This window comes from Sitophilus oryzae, unplaced genomic scaffold (genome assembly GCF_002938485.1).
Source record: "Sitophilus oryzae breed Bouriz unplaced genomic scaffold, Soryzae_2.0 scaffold_1181_pilon_pilon, whole genome shotgun sequence".
Classification (NCBI taxonomy): domain Eukaryota; kingdom Metazoa; phylum Arthropoda; class Insecta; order Coleoptera; family Curculionidae; genus Sitophilus; species Sitophilus oryzae.
The window spans coordinates 47,643-69,704 of NW_022145817.1; the positions used below are offsets into that span (position 1 = coordinate 47,643).

Here is a 22,062-nt window from a genome sequence, read left to right on the forward strand (position 1 = left end):
ACTCTAGTGAATACCAAGACATATATGACCTTAGAGTCTTGGTTACTTGAACCATCTGTATCCCAAGTAACATTTTAAGTTCCTTTAGCTTATATATTCTCAAGGTTAGTTATATAAAGGTTTAATTATTGTATCATTGGTATCTTACAGTGTTTTGCTTTATATAAGTGTAGCGGTTGGTTACTTATCACTAATAGTAACCTTGAAATGTTGTTTATCACTTTCCTTATAAAACTAGAGGTCCCTGTTACTAAAGGTTTCATAATGAGGTTTTATAAAGGTGTTCACATCTATTTTATATAACTTCTGGTATTAGGTGTTGTGGTAATATGTATATAGTGTTGTGATGAGTGCGGTTACTACTCTGTGGAATTGGACAAGGACGCAACAGTGAGAGCGCGGGAACGTAGTGGAGGTTAGGTGAAGTCCACGTTAAGTTAAGTTTATGCTACCTGTACATTGACCTGTACATAAGTTAATAAATAAATATAAATAATAAATCAACGTGTAATTAATATCACAAATAATACATGGCGCAGTCGGAAAACCAATAAGAAAATAAATAATGGAATTGAAACCGCCAAATTTTGATGTTAGACAAGGTAATGCGGCTCACCTGTGGCCTAAGTTCAAACAAAACTTCGAGATATTTGTAAACGCATCAGGGATTGCTGCAGACGAGAATAGAAAATGCAATCTATTACTACACTGTATGGGAAGTGATGGAATAGAAATATATAATTCATTCGAGCTGAAGCAAAATGAGTTTACATACGACAATCTCATTACAAAGTTTAATGGATATTTTGTGCCTAAGACCAATCTAACGTTTGAAAGACATAAATTCTTTACAAGAAATCAAACAGCAGGTGAAAGTTTTGACGCATATGTAACTGATTTAAAAGCATTATCTGCAACTTGTGATTTTGGGAAACTAAGAAACTCCTTGATCAAAGACAGAATAGTATGTGGTATTACAGACAATAAATTAAGAGAGAAGCTACTAGGAGAAGCTGATTTAAATTTAAATAAGTGTATTGATCTTTGCCACGCAGCATTAATTACTTTAAACCGAACCAAGGAAATTGAGTCCGATGCACCAGTACAAGTGGACAAGATACATAAGAAAGAAAAAGAGAGAGTAAAGAGAAATGATAAGAAGCCAAGCACTTCAAGCAAAAATGATGGAACAATCCACAAAAAAGACTTTATAAATCAGTGTACCAGATGTGGAAATTCGCACAAGATAAATGAATGTCCAGCGTATGGAAAAGTGTGCAACAAGTGTAACAAGAAGAATCATTATGCAAAAATGTGTAAAATGAAGAGAGTCAATGAAGTGAGGTCACAGAAACCAGAAAATAAAGATATGGATGAAGACGATTTGTACATTGGAACAGTGGGAAAAGCCAGTGAGAAGGAAGATTGGACAGAGGTGTTAGAGTTACAAAATAAAGACAAAAAGGTATTTATAAAGTTTAAACTAGACACAGGGGCGCAGGCAAATATTATTCCTAAGCGTAATTTAGATAAATTGTCTGATGTTAAATTAGAACCATCTAAAGTAAAATTATATAATTTTGATGGCCAAGAAATAAATAATCTAGGCAAAATTACGTTGTTAGGGAATGTAAAAAATAAATCAGGGAAAGTTAGTTTAGATTTTTACGTGGTAGATACGACAAAAGTATGTTCAGCTATTCTTGGTTTAGAAACATGTAAGACTTTAAAATTGATACAAAGAATTAATGAGGTTAAAGAAAATAATTTATTGAAAAAATATTCTGATATTTTTAGTGGAATAGGTTGTTTAAAAGATACACATAACATTAAAATTAATAAAGACGCAACACCAGTAGTATTTAATGCAAGAAAAATTCCAATGTCAATTAAAAATGAAGTTAAATCTGAATTAGATAGGTTAGTACGTCTTAAAATAATTGAACAAATAAATGATCCAACTGACTGGGTTCATCCCATGGTAGTTGTCAGGAAACCTAATGGCAAAATTCGTGTTTGTTTAGATCCGGTTGAACTTAACAAAGTAATTAAACGTGAGTTCTATCAAATATCAACAGTTGAAGAAATATTAACACAAGTAAATGACGCAAAAGTTTTCAGTATTTTAGATGCTAATAGTGGTTTCTATCAAATACCATTGGATGAGGCAAGCAAGAAATTATGCTGTTTTGCTACTCCATTTGGTAGATATATGTTCTCAAGGTTACCTTTTGGCATAGCATCAGCACCAGAGGTTTTTCATAAGAGATTTCAAAGAGAGATCAAATTTTTGAAGGTATTCCTGGTCAAATTTCATACATTGATGATATGCTTATATATGGAAAAGATCAAAAAGAGCATGACGAAAATTTAAGCAGGGTATTTAAAAGAGCACAAGAATCAAATATAAAATTTAACAAAAATAAATGTAAGTTTAACTTAAAGGAGGTCAAGTTTTTAGGGCATGTGATTGGTTCTTCAAAAATCAGGCCAGATCCAGACAAGATTAAGAGCATAGTAGAAATGCCACCACCAAAATGTAAACAAGATGTTGAACGTTTCCTGGGAATGGTAACATATGTATCAAAATTCATTCCACAGCTTTCAGAGTCAACAGCTGACTTAAGACAATTAATAAAGAAAGACACTGTTTTTGAATGGAACAAGATACATGTTTAAATTTTCGACATAGTAATCCAAAGGAACCTCTTATACCTTCAAATATTCCAGATAAACCTTGGGTTACAGTAGGTACAGATATATTTAATTTTAAGGGAAAAAATTATATTATTGTAACTGATTATTTTTCTAAATACATTGAAACATCACTTTTAGAAAAAATAGATAGTTTTTATACTATAAGATCGTTAAAGTCATTTTTCGCAAGACATGGAATTCCTAAAATCTTAAGATCAGATAATGGAACTAATTATAGTTCAGAACAATTTAAAGATTTTGTGAATGCTTGGGGTATAAAACATATAACATCAAGCCCAACGCATGCACAGTCAAATGGTATGGTAGAGCGTTGCATACAGAGTTTTAAACATATGATGCAGAAAGCAGACTATGATAATAAAAATTTGTACTTATGTCTGTTAGAGTACAGAACAACTCCTGTGGATAACGAACTACCATCACCATCAGAAATTTTATTTAATAGAGAAGCGACTAGTTTGATGCCAACATTTTGTAATAATGTAAATTATAATAAGAATAATGTCATTAAACAAAATTTATTACAGAGACAAAATAGACAAAAACAAAATTATGATAAGCATGTTAAATTCAGAAATGTTTTATTTAAAAAGGGAGATAAGGTTAGAGTACAAAAGCAGGATAAATCTGAATGGGTGTCAGGGAAAATAATTAATAACTCGCATAAGCCTCGTACTTTTATTATTAAGCTATGTAATGGTTCAGTTATAGAGCGCAACCAGATATATTTAATAAAAGATACTAGTCAAAGAAAGCAACAAAAAATTAATAACAATCATAACTTTATAATTAACGATAAAAGATCTCATAGAATTAAGAAAACACCAATTAGGTTTAGTGACTATAATTGTACATTTGAATAGATTGTATTAAATAATAAATCAACGTGTAATTAATATCACAAATAATACAGGTGTTATAACGGTGCACAAGATATACACTATATAATTAAAGGTGTTATTAAGAACCATATAATGGACGCCATTATTATTGATGTCTTCATTTTTGGCTACAGTGTGTATTTCTAAGATAACGTTGAAAACTGGTAAAAAACTATATTTTGGCCAGTGGCCAGTTATTTCTATGTATTAAAAAGTCGTATGTTCTATTATTTATATTAATAAATTTGACTTTCATTACAAACATTTTACAATTTTTTTTTGTTTATAAAAAAATCTATTAAATAATTTTGCTTTTGGGGATTTTCACACAGTAAATTTAATATCGCATATGTATTTAGTACTCTGGCTAGGCACACTAGTTTTTATTAAGCCAGTAATTTCTATAAAGTCATTTGCATAACGCAAACGCTTTTGTAGGCTAAGACAGGGATGGCATCATTTCGTCTCTTGTGTCTGGTCTGGATTATCTGCGTAGGACAACTTGGAGCAATAAGATCATATCTGCTTTTTATGTTAAAAAAGAGGCAAATATTAAAGTAGTTAGTCAGAAAGAAACAAGTTTATTTTCAAAAAACGCGCATGCGCGATATTTCTATGGAAGTAATCTCTGGCAACCTTCTCAACACCACTCTATAACTATTATATACCCTTTTTCAGTTTTATAGCGGTAACTCGATAGGATATATAAAGGTGTTGAGAAAGTTTTCAGGACTTTGGTTGCACACCTTGAGTGTTAAGGATTACCACAGGAACAGTTATAAAAGGCACCATTTAGGGCATATAAGTGTTATATAATGGTTACCAATATCTCACGACAACCATTCTAGATGCGTTTAGGTTGTATAATATGGTGTGTTGGGAAGTTTCCTAACACACTTATAAAACAAAAAATGTTTCTTGGGTATATACAGATGGTCTGTATATAAGACATATGATAGAGTTAGTTGTGCCTTTGTAATTTATGGGCAATTGCATTCATAGAGTTTGAATGGGCGTTCATGCAGAACAATATGCAATATGGATAGCTATTCTGTAGATATCAATGTCTCTCACACATAAATATTTTTTAATTGCTACTGATTCCTTAAGTGCCCTATATTTTGGATAGAAGCAGTAATGATCCTGGAACCAAGATGATCGTATCATTACTAAGATATATTAAGAAAAACTTATTTACTGTAACACTAATCTATATCCCAAGACATATTGGAATATCAGGAAACAAATTTGCGGATATAGCTGCATTAGAGGCTGTCTCAACAGGACTCCCTGGTCTCCGCCATAAAGTGTTCTAATATAAAAAAAAAACATATAATTATTAATAATTTAAGTCAGCCTTAAAAAAGTGACACAAAGAATAGATAATGTGAAGGTACACCGAATGCGAATTGAACTACTGCATACTGCCTTTACGAACCAACATTTGTTGAGCGGTGACACACGTCCAGTCGATGCGTGTAATAAAATACTTATAATTAAACACACACAACACGCCATTATTGGCTGCCCTGTTTTTGAACAACAAAGACTTACATATTATTACATTGAAAGAGATCTGCAGGATAATCTGAATGACTACTTACATATAGAGAATACAGTGATGTTCTTCAAGGGTGTGGACTACAATAGAAAATTATAACACTTGCCAGTAGAGATGTTCTTCTCTATATGTGTGTCTTTTTTTGTATACCTGGTTAATTTACTTTATTAAAATTAATAGTGGGTTTTCATTAGGCGTTAATGATTAGCGCAGTCAATATGCCTCAAAGCTTAAATAAAAAATAGCTGTTTTATTTTTTCTGCTTTTCATAGTCACGTGTTTTATACGACATCCAACCAGCTATTTATTAGCATTTTATATTAGGACAAACACAGCCTCACACACATATTAAACACTATTAACGTTTTTGTCTTGAGACGATGGTTTTCTACTCCTTACTTGTTAAAGAAATCTCATAGAAAATAAATTTGTAATTATATATTTTTTCAACATGACAGCTATCATTTTTTTTGCCGTGTTAGCGGCAACGCCATGACAACGTGTTCTCTCCAGTCCCTACGCACTCTATCAAAACTAGTATTTTTTTATTAAATAATTAGGGCTCTACAACACTCCCCCTCACTCGAATAGCGTTGCTGCTACACGGTTTACAATAAAAATGTTTACAAACAAATATAACAGGTACCTAGTAATATCAAAAATTAAATTGAGATATGAAGCGGAATGAAAACTAGCATAAAAACTCTAACAATATCAAAACACAGTTTATTATTAAATGTTCTTCACAAAGACATCGTCTTGGGTGTCTTATTCTTGAACTTGTCCGAGGTTCGTAATTTGGAGTTGATAAAGATTCGAGTACGTTGAGGTAATTCTTCAGGTTTCATTAGGAGAACTGTGAAGTTTTCTTGAACACAGTTAGATTTTTCAGGTAAACGATTTTCGTTGTCGAGGTCAGACTCAACGGAGTGTAGACTTCTGGCAATCATCAGGAGCAATGGTAAGTGACTAGGCGAGAAATAGACAAGGAACTTGTCATACTTTGAGAACTACGGTTAGAGCTAGCTTCATCATCTGTGTCAGTGTCAGAAAATTAATCATCATGATCAAAGCTAATATTTATAGGTCTCATGTCGTCTACATGAACAAGAATATCTTTACCTTCACGCAAGATATTATAAACGACTGCCCCCTTAAATCCATTTACTTCATATGGACCAGACCATGGAGTATCAAAAGCATGTTTCATTTGACGATTATCTCGTACCATAACATAATCACCTATATTAAACTTCTGTTTAATAGTAATTTGTGGAGAATACTGGGCTTGGAAGTTAGTCTGAGCTTCTCGTATAGCTGTGATATGATTTTCTCTGCTTTGCAATGAGTCTCCTCTAGGTAACTTCATTTTAGCTGGTAATAAATGATCACCTGGGCCTAATGTTTCGTATCCAAATAATGCTTTACAAGAGGACATACCCGTGCGGCGTTATTCCTTGTTCTTAAAATAGATAAAGTCTCGTTAAGTTGTTTATTCCAATTTTGCTTAGGTTGATTAAATAATAATACTCGTAACAGTTTCTTTAGTTCTTGATTTCGGCGTTCAACAGGATTCGCTCGAGCATGATACATTGGTGTATGAAATAATTCAATTTGATATTGACTATCCATACTCAAGTACGGTTGGCTTACAAACTGCGGTCCATTATCGGATATAATTCTAAAAGGAAAACCATATCGAGAAAAGATTTCAGTTTCTACATACTCAATTATAGTGGTAGCGTTAATTTTTCGAAAAGCCTTGGCCTCAACCCATCTTGTAAATACATCTTCGACTGCTAGAATGTATTGATCTCCACCGTTCGAAGGAGGATATGGGCCTATTATATCAATACTAATAACTTCCCAGGTCAGCAGTACGCCATTTTGTAATATTATTTCAAGAGGGTAATTTTCTCCTTTTGATTTCCTTCCAGGCAACTATTGGTTGCACTTTTGGTTGCATTCTTGGTTGCACTTTAATTTAAGTAACATATTCTCAATACCCAGTCTAGCATCCTGATCAAGTCATTCCGTTGGCTCATTTAGTTTTTGAGCTGGACATCTCCACTGACTGACTTGATCCACAACCAAAATACATCAACCTCCTGAGAGCAACGATCAGCCCATCCCCTGGCAGACGTCCCCTGGAATAGTCTGATAAATACCTTTTCTTTTTTCATATTTAGAGACATATAGGTATAGTGGTCATATATAGCTGAATTTGACTATAGTTTTTTCTTAATATTTGATATTTGACAGATATGTCAAGTTTATAGATTTAGATATACTTTACTTGTGAATTACGGCTAATACATGTAAACTTACTAGTACATGTAAGCACCATGAGAACGTTCATTAATTTAAGTCGCTTTTGACATGGGTATATAATCTATTTAATTTCATGGTTTTGACAGATATATTTATTGAATATTTTAGCTTTATTATCTGTTCAAGTTAACACTGACTTTCTGCTATTGAAGATCACTTTAACTTACTGCTGTAAATTGTAACTACTTGAAATTTTGTTTTGTATTGCAGATTGTTTTTTTATATATATTATCTTCGATTTTGGATATATTTAGAGGTACTAGAGATTAAGCAGATAATCTGGTAGTAATCATAATTATAAATATTTGATTTGTTTTACATTTGAGTTCTGAATAGGCCATTTAATCTTATTTGCCGAGCCACATTGATTAAGATTTACTAACTAATAATGAGGAACATTTCGTAAAATTAAATGAGTCAACTGATTCAATTGTTTTATTTAATTTAGCTTAGTATTTCCCACTTTAGTTTAAGAACAGCACTTTTACTCTAAACGTCTTAAAGTGAGTGGCACTTATTTATATTTTACTTTTAGTTCATATAACCCCCCCTACTCTCCGTAGAGCTACCGATGGGCATTGACCTGCTTGAGGTGTAAAAGTATTAGTAAATAAAATATAACTTTTACATTGAAGCTATTTCACATTTTTTATAATAAATATTTAAGTTTTGAATGTATCCATTAATATTCATTAATTAAATCTCTCTTTTTTTTAATATATTTTTTTTGTAACAGACAGTTATCCCTTACCAAAAATTGCAAAACTGCAAAATTCCATGCTCTTCATCCGTCACAAGAAATGGCTGCGTTATAATTATGGATTTGAATAAAATAAATAGTCCGGTAATTTTCGATTTTTCAAAACCTTTAAAGTAAAAACTTGAGTTAACTACGGACGCCAGTAATGTCGCCCTTGGAGCTGTTTTTTCTGAAGGACCAACAGACCAAGGTCTACATATCGCTTACGCGACGAGGACCCTCAATGACTGAGAAAAACGATTCGACAATAGAGGAGTGTCTTTTCTTAATCTGGGCTACAAAGTATATTCGCCCGTACCTATACGGCCGCAAATTTAACATTGTGACAGATCACAAGCCACTCCAATGCCTGTTTTCTTTCAAGCGTCAAGAGTTTGATTACAAAATCATCTATGAAAAGGGCAAACTGAATACGAATGCGGATGCACTGTCAAGAATAGAGTGACACTCGAAAACACATGAAGATATCCCTAAATCTTTGAGTTTAAAAAATTATGTTAATGAGTTTAATGTAGAATTAGAGGAAGAAATAAACCGCGAGAAAGACATGGAAAATAGTACACAAAAAGTGATGCAAGGATTCGATTTCCTTCACAAAATCAGATTTCAACCGAAATTTCTCCCTCCAGGATATAGATAGAGAACTATATATCTTGACTAGTCCAACTCACAAAAAGGCATAAATAAAAAACGATGTTCTAGAATATTTTCTCCTCAGCCATATTTCATATCCGGTCAATGAACGAACTAAACTCAAAAATTCCACAATTAAATGAACGAATTGCACACTGCGATCCACATCAAAAACAAACCAATTTAACTATCAAGTTATTATTATTATCAATATAGTTACAATTTTTAATGGTCAAGGCGTAAGGGGAATCCCCAGGGTTCCGACCGTCGACGCATCGGCCCGGAACGAAGCGGTTTGACCTTGATCGAGATCGATTCGGTTACCCAGTAGTAATGTGTCAATCCCCCAGATCCCGCACGGTAAATCCCGCAACTTTGATCCCGCGGAATCTCAGCGGGATCCCGCATTTGCGGGATTGCATTCCCTAGAAGGGCATACCTGAGGTGCGACTCAAAAAGTGCATAATAAACAGTTCTAGCCACTGACAAGTTAAGCTTCTTAGAAACAGATCTTAATGCAAAACAGGCAGAGCTCAATTTTTTCGACAAAGCTTAGATATGCATGTCCCATTTCAGAGAATTGTCCACAACAAGCCCTAAGAATTTTACAGATTTTACGACGTCAATGGTGGTGTTGTTAAGTACAAAAGGCTGCAGCGAGTTTTTATACGACAAAGCTTTAGTTTTAAAAATGTTGAGACTCAGGAGGTTCGAATCGCACCAAGATTTAATGGTGATTAAGTCATTTGATATAATCCTATGAAGTGCCGTGACGTCCTTGTTGCTCCAAGTGAAGCTAGTGTCGTCCGCAAAAAGACATATTTTGCGTTTATGTTAGCAATATCGTTAATAAAAAGAAGAAACAAGATAGGGCCTAGTACTAAGCCTTGTGATACTCCACATTCTATTGGCTTGCTAGAAGACAACGTGGTATCCACCCTCACAAGTTGACTTCTGTTACTCAGATACGACTTAAACCATTCGAGAGATGTTCCCCTGAACCCATAGTGCTGCAGTTTATTAATTAGGATCTTATGATTTACACAGTCGAACGCCTTAGAAAAATCATAGAAAATTGTTGCTGTAGAATGATGGTTATTTAGACTGGAGTAAACTTTATTAAGGAGGGAAAACATAGCGTCATTTGTGGACTTGTTGCTTAGAAATCCAAATTGATGTTCAGTAAGTATTTTGTACTTAAACAGAAGATACCAGTCTTCCTTTAACCAATCTTTCTATAATCTTAGATAGCGTTGGAAGGAGTGCAGTTGGGCGATAGTTACAAGCTTCATCTTTGTCTCCTCCTTTATGCAGAGGAATGATGTCTTAAGACGGCAATAGTCTTAAGACATTTTGGAAAAATACCATTTTGGAATGACATGTTTATTAAAGTAGTTAGGTGATTCAGAGTGCTTTCTGGCAGATTCGAAAACATTTTTAAAGTTAGCCCGTCGGTCCCAGATGAGGATTTATTTTTGATGGTATTAATTGTACTGCGAAGCTCTTCTAAAACTACGGGCGAAAAAAAGAAACTGTTCCACGGTTCCAGTTAAAATATCTAGTGATGACAGGTATTGAACAAGCAAAACTGCAAACACACTGATACACTGATGTTTTTAACTGAACAGTTGACCGTTCGGTTAAAACCGGGCAAAATATCCGAAGTGTATGAGGAGCTTTATATATATACCTTTTCGAAATAGATAACCTTTCGAAATATTTTAGACTTCCAAATTTTTCACATACATATTGTTCTTTTCCAGAAACTTTTTTAAATTAAACACTTAATAATACTAAAAAATTAATATATTTTCAAAAATAAATAAATATATAATCAATAATAATTTAGTTACTTTATTTACTAATACTTCCCCTAATCATTTTTCGCATCATTTCATTCACTCTCGAGTCCGCCTTCTTGAGATATTGCTTTACACTGGCTAAATGTTGCGCGCAAGCTTTATTTCGAGGCTCCAACTCCATTACCTTGCCCAAAACCGAAAATGCTTTATCATAGTCTTTTTCCATTTCGGAGGCCACCCCTATTTTATACAGGGCTTTAACATTATCAGGTTCGATGCTTAACACTTTTTCGCATAGAGGCATCGCTAGCTTGTATACTTTTTCCCGAAAATAACAAGACGATAGATTATTATAGAGCTTTCCTTTTAGTGCCTTCAGTTCAGTTTGTTTAATACCATCAGTGATTTCGGGCGGATATTGTACATCTACAGGTATAGACAAAAGTATTTTCAGAGCCTTTGTAAATCTGTATGCAGCCTCAATTTGATTTTTTCTATTAAAAAACTCTGTGCCTTTTTCTTTGTGCTTTAGTGCTATATCAATTTTTTTCTTCGCATTCCATTCATAGATAAACCCTTGAAAATCTAATTCAATTAATTCAATAATTGCAGTGATTTGTTCTAAATCTAAGCTTATGGTAAACTGAGCTTTTTCATTTAAGTGCATAGTGCAAACGCAAATATCTAAAGCCCTGCCTAGATCCCCATTGCTATCTCCTACAGTTAAAGTCTTATTCTTAAAAGTATCAAGTATTTTGGGACAGTCTGAGATATTTAACTTAAATGTACTTTCTTCGAAAGGTTTATTAAAGGCTCTGTTTCCAGTTACTAAGACTTTTTTATGTATCTTATCATCTGGTGATATCCACTCCTCCATTTTGTGTCCTAACACTCAGATTCTGTATTTAACCAATCAGCCAAGACTTCTAGAGTGAGGTTATAATATTCTGCGGCTATTTTGTCGTTACCGGCTATAGGGCTAGGTAAGCAGGATTTGCAATCACTATAGTACTGACCTGTTGAGCGATTTGAGGTTAGGAGAGCATGAAGTAGTGTTTGGCAGCCCTGTTTCGGACTTTTGACACCGACTATCCTGATTGGCCACTGGGCGGCGTAGAACCAGGGGTTTGAAAGTGGCGGGAAGTGTCTGTAAATTGGAGTTTCTACATTACCAGGGTTAACTGCATTTACCAATACGTTGGTGTCTAGAATACAAATAAGAATAGTTAAAGGCAAAATAAGAATTAAAACAGACATTCAAAAAAATACATAAAAAAATGAGTGTCACAATAGGCCCTCGTGGCCGCACGAGAGGATCACCAGTATGGGAACAACTCTTAAAAGGGCCGAACACGCAACGATAACTGAGAGATTTAAACCGTACAGTCCTCGATTCAGTCCAAAGCTCAACGTGTAGTAATGTGTGTAGATTTCATGAAGGAGATGAGATCTACGATCTTTCAACATGATGAATATTGTTACGGATTTCGTGGGTCCATTTCCTAATTTATTTTTCTTTTAATTTACACACAATTTTTACTACTTAAACACACAACTATTTATAAAGTTCCTTCGCCAAATTGTCCGATTCACAATTTCCAAACGCGGTATATTCAAACTTCAAAACTGAACTTGGCCTAACTGCCGGTCGCGCCCTTTTATATAGCTGTGGTGAGTGTTTCCGGAACATTCTAAAATTATCGGTAACTTTCCACCATCTACTAGTACATTCTATTGTCTGATTCGCTTACTTGTCGATTAAGAGATGGCGCTGCAACAAAAAAAATGTCTTCAGATTTCTTGACACGTTGCGGTTTTAGTTGCTCGCTTATCCCACAGATGGCGCCACATACACCTTGACAATATTTTTAACTGTAACATAGACCACATATTTGGCGAGATCTGTACTAAACTATAGACGGACAAAATTAGTAGTGAAAAGATCGCTATCGATTTGGTCTTAAAATCTGAACTGTACGATTTGGCATGCTGATCAAATCGTTGCGTGTAAGGACCCTTTAAATGGCATTAAGACCGAAATCGATAGTGATCTTCACACACGTACTTTTACGAAGGTAATTTTGTTCGTCTATAGTTTAGTACCAGAGATATGGAAGGGATAATGAGCGTCAACATGCGCAAAAGGTCTAACCAGGTTAGACGCTATATTCCAGGTCTCCGTGTCATTTTATATACAGGTGGTAATCCATATGTAATCAAATATCAATTTGCTGTTTTCAACAATACAGGTGGCAATATAAATTTAATTAACTTTAGAAATTCTATCATTTATTATAGATGTATAAATACCCAGGGTATAATTTATTTTTTGTTTACTTCTTTGGCCCCCTCTTGTATAATTATGGTTAACTTATTCTTGGTCTTTGGTCTGCTTTTAATAATACAATTTAATTCGAAATTAGGATAATCTTTACTAGTATTCCAACGTTTCGATCGCATTTTGATCTTTTTCAAGGAAACAATATTGAACGTAGATATATCTTGTCAGTTATACCGTATGATCGAGAAAAAACGGCGTCCAGTTGGCTGGGAAATGAAGATCGCTGTCATTTTATATGTAAATTTATATGGGAAATGTCATCGATCGTCATTTCCCAGCCAACTGGACGCCATTTTATTTCGATCATACGGTACAAATATGTCCAAACATTAAATTACATCAATTGTTCAACCCACGCTCATTTTTAAAATTATAAATAAAATGTTCCCCATAAATAAAATGTACCCCTATACGCGTACTGTAAGTTAATCATAATTAACCTAGGGTATAATAGGTATACAGCTGTAGAGCATTAATATTATTTATACAGGGTGTCCCAGAAACAAGTGCAAGTATTTTAACTGGTAGTATATCTCAACCCCAGAAATACGCCTATCAGTTTTTTTTCGCGAAATTTCGCTATTTTTTGATAATATGGCAACATAGGTATTAAATTAAATATAATAGAAAGAAAATCCAGAAAAGATCCAGTGGTTCTCAAAATTTTAGCAAAAAATCATTTTTTTTGGAAATTTTCGAAGTAATGTAACGTTTTTAGTTCGTTACATGTATTTTTTATATATGATTTATATGATGTCTGGCGTATCGTCATCGGATTCCGTATCGTTCAGGCCGGATAATTTATTTGACGCGCTTGGCGTAATTTTTACGTTCTCTAGTCCACAACCCTGTTATCGTTTGACACAACCCTGTTATCGCTCTGTGGAGGCGCTGTCAACATCGCTTCTGTCAACTGTCTGTGCTGTGGACTCACTTTTGCTTTTAGCGCTCTGTAGCCTAACCTAACCATCCCGGCTTTTAGAAATGGTGATTATTTAAATCTTGCTGTATAATCTGAATCAGCTGCTATTTCAAAGCAACAGGTAAAGATGAAATATTATCCTTTTAGATTCGATATTATTACTGCATATTTTTAGGGTAGAGTTTTGGATGTCCCAACTTAACTTGTATTTGTGTTTTGCTGGCACGTTGGTGTCCCTTTTCTTTTGTCCTCCAGAATGTTACATGGAAGAAAGGACAGTTTCTTTGGTTATTATTGAGCCCTCGGAAGTGTTTCGAGGTAGGTTTATTTTGTTTATTAGATCTTGTTTGGTTCTAAACAAGAGTTTCGTATTCTTAGGGTCTTATGGACGTACATTATCTTATGGACGTACATTGTCTTATGGACGGACTGTGTCCAAGGTATGAGCAGGTGTCCCATATCTATGTATTGATTCCAAGGTTCGGGCATTATCCAAGGTCCTAGTAGTGTTCCAAGGTACGGGTAGTGTCCCCATATTGCCACAGTATGGATACAGCGTAAGTCCCATGCTGCTTCGCTCCCATATCTAAGCCTAGTCAGTAGCTACGACTGTATTGATTCATGGTGTCCTCATTCTGGCCCCTTTTGTTGTTTTGGCCAACAGGATCGCCGACAGACAGTATAGAGATGCGAGCCCACCTCACGCTGTTACTGTTTGAAACAAGATTACATAAAGAACAGCTAAGCGTAGATTTAAGTTCTAGTTTTACATTTAACATTTAAAACATTTTCAGTCTTAAACAGTAACGTACATCTTAAGTAATATCGTACAGACTATGTTTAGTGGTTAGATTGTTACGAACATTCATGTCGATTTAATATTTAAAATATGATTTAGATCTTAGGTTTCATTACATTATGTCTTGTAATGGTATTACTTTCATAGATATTTAGTACAACTCTTAACACCATTTTTTTACATATAACCACTATATATTTATTAGAATTCTACAATGTCATGTACCAGCAAAGAACATCATGAAATATAATCATTAGTTTTAAGTAATATACAACTGTGTTTTCTTTCTCTGTACATGCCTGGCGCCCAATATTTATAATTTCGAGTTATTATTGTTAATTAGTTCTTTCCAGTGAAATACCTTATCCACGACTGCTCTACCAACGAAAAGCTGCCGTTCGCAGTGGTAATGTTTATAAAAAAAACGCTACAGTAAAATAACTCCGTTATTTTGGACTTATTTGAAAAACGAGGAAGAGAAAATATGCTTCTTTTATCGAGATCTACCACCTCTTAAAATACTTGCACTTATTTCTGGGACACCCTGTATAATTGTCATCAGTTTCAAAATTGCGTACAGTATTGGTGAACCCAACACAAATATAAATATTCTGGCAAAAGGCGCTACGGACGGATGACGATTTCTTCAATCAACACTAGAAATACCATTAAACAAGTATTTACAATTATTTCATGTTTACTTATTGTAATATAAGTTGGCGAATGCGCCAGGAATATAATAAAAGTCGTAGTCGCTAGATGCCAAGGAATGTTAGACAATTCACAGTCATGGTACAAAGAAAACAAGGTATGATCGATAGCGGCTCCAATTTCGTTCAGTTTGCGCATACCACCTTTGACGTCACTAGGAAAATAAGGAATAAATAAAAAATAAAGAAAGTTGACAGGAGATCTGCATTTTTTGGGGTTATGGTTAAGAATTGTTTATTTTTAAGACTTTTTAGTTCGTTTAATTTAATAATTACTAAAACCAGCAGTTCCAAATATATATTTAAAAATAATAATTATCATTTCTACCTCCTCCTCCTCATTTGCTCCTCCTCCCCTTCCAATACCGCTCAGATACACTTATATCTTCCCACTCCCTTGTGTCCCCACTCCCTTTTGTCCCCACTCTCTTTTGTCCCCACTATATTTATTTTCATTCTTCTTACAAGTCAGAACATATTTAGTTTGAACATAAGTAACATCGAAGACACCTTTTGAAAATGAGCGAATCTGTTCAAGTAAATACTTTGCAATTACAATCTCAACAAACAAATCAATCTGTTTTTAGTGTATTAGACTCTCCTCCTAGGGAAGAAGTAGATAGTTTAACTCCCTTAAAAAGGGAGGGGGGGGGATCATTAACCTAAGATGGAAGAATCTGAGTTCACGGTTAAAGCGAAAGGAGACGAACCTACTTAGGTAAATATTTTTTTTTAAAATGGACCACAAAATTAATTTATTGCAAGTTGTTGCCTTCAAAAACTTTTCAAATCCTCGTGTTATTTTAAATACAGAATCAACTTCTATTGACACAAAATTGGATATTACTACAGACATCGACATAAATAACGAACTAAATAAATTTATAAACGAATTTGACAACAGTGAGGACGTGATAACAGACGACTTTTTAACACATACACAAATAATCGTTGACAATACCGATAACAAAAATGATTCTGTGATAAAATGTGATGAATTATTAACATGGCCTTCTCAGGAAAAAATTTTAGATGATAGTGTAGCTACTTCGTTAGCCAATTCAAAAGGTAATTTAAAAAATAATTTAATAACCCTGCTTGTTAATGATTCTGATGACGAAGAATTGATTTGTTGTTCACAAAAAAGTAATCCTGAATATAATAGAAATATTTCCCCTATTTCATCAGCATTTTCCCCTTTGTCACCGTTTATCGAAAATTTTAGTCCCGAAGAAAATGAACCATCACAAATTCAAATTTCGTATCCAAAACCATCTTTTATAATAACTAAAAAAACTAAAACGTTAAGAAAATATCTAAAACCATATTCAAAATTAAAAACTTTAGGTTACGCGCTTCAAAATGTTATTGAAAATATTACTATTAATGAAGAAAATGCTGCAGGAATAGAACGTTTAAAACAATGTTACGATACGTTAGTGGATTCATTTGATTAAATATTTACATTTTTTTTTTTTTTCATTTCTTAATTTAATTAAATTGAAAAAATATATTTATACCTTCTTCTTTCCAAATTTTATTCATAACATTTTAAATATTCAAATATACAACATAATCTTATATTACAGAATTTGAAAGATGTTCACATGTTCATCTTGTCAAAAAGCGTTCAGTCGTAAAGACAATTTAACTCGTCACTTAAAGAATGCATGCAAAAAGTCTTCTTTTCTAAACCGTTTTTTGGGTAGGTCAGCAGCTGAAGAAAAAAGTAAGACATTCCCATTGTATAATTTTATAAACTAACAAAATAATTTCATTTATAGAAAAATATTGTTCAGAATGTAAAGAACATATTTTACAAAATTTGTGGATTGGTCATCTGCGTTCAAACAGTCACAAAAACAACTGTAAAACGTTGGAGGAAAAAGGAATTCATATAATAAAATCAGCTTTCAAGGAAAGGATAATATCATACAGATTATCTACCGAAGAAAATATTTTAAATGTTAAAAACTATTTTAAAATATTGGAACAAAAGATTCTACGGGTGTTTGACAATCAACTGAAAAAACATACTTGTATTAAAATCAATATAGAACTTTTTGGATATTACTATAATCCAAGTACTGATAATCATGATGTCAAATCGTTCAACACTCCATTTAAAGTAATTTGTAACAGCAGTGCAACAAAGGATTTGATAGAAGAATTTGCAACAATTATTGACAACAAGGCTGATGAATTCGCAGAAAGGGACTCTGGTAAGTGTTATATTTTTTAATATAAATGTAACATAATACATTAATTTTATTTTTTTGTTTCAGGATGGATCTTACTAAATCTTCTTTTTATGGAAATTAACATCAACAAATTCAATCCTTTGAGAGCGTCATCGTTTATTCAACTTCCTCCTGAAATAGTACGACGTCAAGCTGTCGTCAACATAAGAAATAACGATGACTACTGCTTCGCATGGTCCGTAGTTGCAGCCCTTCATCCTCCAACAGGTGTTGATTTTCAAACATCATCATACCCACACTATTCATCAGTTTTGAACACTACAGGTATTGATTTTCCAATATCATTAAAAGACATTAAAAATTTTGAAAATCAAAACAATATTTCTATCAATGTGTACGGTTTAGAAAAATATTATAATAAAATTTCTAATAATGAAGAATATGAAATAATTGGTCCTCTACATTTTTCTAGTGATAGAAAAAATATTCATGTTAATTTGTTACTAATAAATGATGATGATGGAAATTTTCATTATTGCTACATTTCCGATCTTTCTAAATTAATTTCTAAACAACTTAGTAAACACAATGGAAGAAAATATTTGTGTGAAGGATGTCTTCAATACTTTGATACAGAACAAAAATTACAGTATCATAATAGTTATGATTGTGATCATGTTAGAATTAATTTACCTTCTAAAGAATTATTTAAAGACAAATATGGAAATGTAGCATATGAAAACACATTAAAATATATAAATTATCAAAAGCAAATGAAAGTTCCTTTTATAGTATATGCAGATTTTGAATGTATTTTAAAACCTTTGAATGAGAATTATGATGTAGAAAATCCAAATAATTCATATACATTAAAAAAATTTGAACATATTCCATACTCTTTTGCGTATTACATCAAATGTTCATTTGATGATGAATATTCTAAGTTTGAAAAATATAGAGGTTTGAATAGCGAACAAGTTTTTATAAATTATCTAGAACGAGATGTATTAAATTTATATCACACTTTTCTAAAAAATCCTAAAAAGATGAATACTTTATCCGAATTAGAACAAACTACACATAATAATTCCACAAACTGTCATATTTGTGAAAAACCGCTTTTAGGGGATAAAGTTGCCGATCATTGTCACATTACAGGCAACTATAGAGGGCCGGCTCACTCTTTATGTAATATAAATTTTAAAATTCCTAATTTTATTCCAGTTATAATGCACAACTTACGTAATTACGACAGCCACCTATTTATAAAGACTATGTGTTCAAATAAAGAACAACTATCAGTAATTGCCCAAAATAAAGAGAAATATATTTCTTTTGAAAAACACATTCTCGTAGATAATTATTTTGATCAACATACAAAAAATTTAAAAAAAAGAAATTTATCATTGAGATTTATCGACTCCTTTCAATTCTTATCATTTTCTTTATCTAATTTAGCAGATACTTTAAAAGATGAGCAATGTAAAGAAATAAAAAAGATTTTCGAAGATGAGGAACAATTTAAACTTATTCGTCAAAAAGGTGTATTTCCATATAGTTATATTGACAGTTTTGAAAAATTAGAGGAAACTGCTTTACCTAAAAAAGATCAGTTTTTTAATAGTTTAACAGATGAACATATTACTGATGAGGAATACCAAAGAGCTCTTAAAGTTTGGGATCTTTTCGAATGTGAAAGTATAGGAAATTATTCAGACATATATTTGCTATCAGATACTTTACTTTTAGCTGATATTTTCGAAAATTTTCGAAAAACATGTTTGTCAACATATAAACTAGATCCTGCACACTTCTACACATTTCCCGGCTTATCATGGGAAGCGTGTTTACGCTATACAGGCATCGAACTGGAATTATTAACAGATCCGGATATGTTGCATTTTTTCAAAAATAGCGTTCGTGGTGGGGTAAGTTCATGCATAACACGGAAATCAGAGGCAAACAATCCTTTTCTATCAAATTTTGATGCAACAAAACCTAATAAATATATAATGTACTATGATGCAACAAATTTATACGGTTTTGCTATGTCCCAATATCTGCCAACAGGTGATTTTGTATGGTTAACCGAAAAAGAAATAAAAAATCTAGATATTTTTTCAATTTCTAGTACATCTAGCAAAGGATATGTTCTAGAGGTTGATCTGGAATATCCTGAAAGTCTCCACGACACTCATAATGATTTTCCTTTTTGCCCTGAAAATTATAAACCACCTAATTCAAAATCTACAAAATTAATACCAAATTTAAACAATAAGTCAAAATATGTAATTCATTACCAATTGTTAAAACAATGTCTACAAAATGGACTTAAGATTTCTAAAATTCATAGAGTTATACAATTTTCACAATCTGCTTGGTTAAAAAAATTTATAGACTTAAATACCACACTACGAAATCAATCGAAAAATGAATTTGATCGCCACACATACAAATTACCAAACAATAGTATATACGGAAAAACAATGGAAAATGTGGATAGGAGAGTCGATGTAAGACTTGTTACCGAATGGGAAAAAAATAAAAGAAAAGATGGAGCTGAAAATTTGATAGCAAAGCCATATTTCAAGGACTTAACAATTTTCTCAGAAAACTTAGTCGCTATTCAAATGAAAAAAATACTAGTTACTTATAATAAACCAATATACGTTGGATTTTTGTATTTTAGACATATCAAAAACTGTCATGTACGATTTTTTTTTATAATTTTTAAAACCTTTGTATAAAGATAACGTGTCTCTTTTATACTGATACAGATTCTTTTATTCTGGAAGTGACAACAGAAAATGTTTACCATGATATGCATAGAAATATTCATAAATTTGACACTTCCAATTATTTGCCAAATAATATTCATAATATGCCTATAACACAATCAGTGGTTGGTAAATTTAAGGATGAATATGCTGGTGAACCCATTGTAGCTTTCTATGGTACCGGAGCAAAAGCTTACTGTGTAAAAACCGAAAATGGTTTATTAAAGAAAGCTAAAGGTATAAGAAAACATGCTATTAAAAATCAGTTGCATTTTATCCACTATAAAGATGTAGTAGAAAATAATTCTAAAATTTTTTGCTCCATGTATGTTTTTCGTTCTAGACTACATTCAATTTTTACTGAATTAATACATAAAATTGCTTTGAATTCTGAAGATAATAAAAGATATCAAATTCCACATGATTTTAAAACACTTGCTTGGGGTCATCATGATATTTCATTTTACCAGTGGAATGATGATCATCCAGACCTCAGCATATTTTTTAAATAATATTTAATTTTATATTATTTCTTTAATTTAAACATTTAAACATTTAATATGATTCACTCTGATTGTATTTAGATCCATTTAAAAAAAAATAATTACCTGTAAACAGTTGGAAACAAAGTCAAACATAAAAGCACAAATCTGGTCACACAAACACCTTACACGTTTGAAATATCGTTGCAGTCTAATATATATTTATTAATATTAATTTATTATTCCCTTTAGAACTTATCATAATTATAGATATTAGTTATAGAGTTAGAGGAACAATTATATTTTATGTATTTTAGTTTTATATGTTAAATGGTAATAACCTATTTAGAATGTAGTGACTAATTTAATTATTTTATATGTTAGATAAGTCTGATTTTAATTGTTGTATTTTAATTAATAATATACTTTTATATGGATAATGCATTTTTAATGAAAGATATACCTACTTAAAGAATACACCTTTGACAATATTTCATTCCTTATTAACATTTCTTAAGATGTGTTTGGAAAGTTTTGATAAAGATATTGATGATGTTACTTATAAAACCTATGAAAATCGACTTTCTACTTTTAAAAACTGGAATGGAAAATTGGAACCTGAGGTATTAGCTGGAGCAGGCTTTTATCATATTTCATATAGTGATGTATGCAAATGTTACTATTGTGGAACTGAAATTTATGAATGGTTCTATGATGACTGTCCTGTCGAAGAGCATCACAAAATTTCTCCATTATGTAATTTAAACGAATGTTTATGGTTAAGCCAATACAAAAAAAATAAGAAACAAAAATTCAAAAAATCTAATAATTCACTGGAACGTGTAATTTTGATGATATTATTATTCATTAATTTACATCTTTTTTTTAACATATATTTCTTATGCTAATAAGTATTTATATTCATCTATAGAAAAGATATTGTCAAATATCATTTGGTAATCATCTTGAATAGAAGTAAATTGTAGTTAAATAAATTTTTAATAAAATATTTACTTTCCTTCAATGGCTCATCAAACCCATTTTATTCTCCTTTATTTCATATTTCAAAATGTTATTTATGTTCATTATCCCCCCACTGTAACCCGTTGTGAAATATGTTTTTCCAATGAAACAAACATTACAC

General features: G+C 32.3%; 3 protein-coding genes across 3 annotated transcripts in view; 1 reads left to right on the plus strand and 2 right to left on the minus strand.

Annotated features, from left to right (window-relative positions):
• Window positions 1-565: 565 nt before the first annotated feature.
• On the plus strand, window positions 566-4,415 carry LOC115891401. The gene is made up of 5 exons (XM_030911845.1): window positions 566-1,564; window positions 1,626-1,630; window positions 1,798-2,296; window positions 2,446-2,571; window positions 4,278-4,415. The coding sequence occupies exons 1-5, from the start codon at window positions 566-568 to the stop codon at window positions 4,413-4,415; spliced, it is 1,767 nt and encodes a 588-aa protein (XP_030767705.1).
• A 6,260-nt stretch (window positions 4,416-10,675) lies between these two features.
• LOC115891422 (FK506-binding protein-like) lies at window positions 10,676-11,599 on the minus strand. The gene has a single exon (XM_030911868.1). The coding sequence runs from the start codon at window positions 11,561-11,563 to the stop codon at window positions 10,739-10,741; it is 825 nt and encodes a 274-aa protein (XP_030767728.1). The 5' UTR covers window positions 11,564-11,599; the 3' UTR covers window positions 10,676-10,738.
• Window positions 11,535-22,062, minus strand: part of LOC115891403 (retinol dehydrogenase 12-like) — a 64,663-nt gene continuing 54,135 nt past the window's right edge. The window contains exon 4 of the mRNA XM_030911847.1: window positions 11,535-11,891. Coding sequence (XP_030767707.1) covers window positions 11,572-11,891 — 320 coding nt within the window. The 3' untranslated portion in view covers window positions 11,535-11,571. The remainder of the gene's footprint in view (window positions 11,892-22,062) is intronic.

Excerpts from the sequence above, each read along its gene's own strand:
- LOC115891401 (XM_030911845.1), top strand. The coding sequence starts at position 566 with ATGGAATTGAAACCGCCAAATTTTGATGTTAGACAAGGTAATGCGGCT. Across the intron at positions 2,297-2,445 it reads GAGAGATCAAATTTTTGAAG|GAGGTCAAGTTTTTAGGGCA; the intron begins GTATTCCTGGTC and ends TTTAACTTAAAG. Across the intron at positions 2,572-4,277 it reads TTGAACGTTTCCTGGGAATG|TTTTATAGCGGTAACTCGAT; the intron begins GTAACATATGTA and ends ACCCTTTTTCAG.
- LOC115891422 (XM_030911868.1), bottom strand. The coding sequence starts at position 11,563 with ATGGAGGAGTGGATATCACCAGATGATAAGATACATAAAAAAGTCTTA.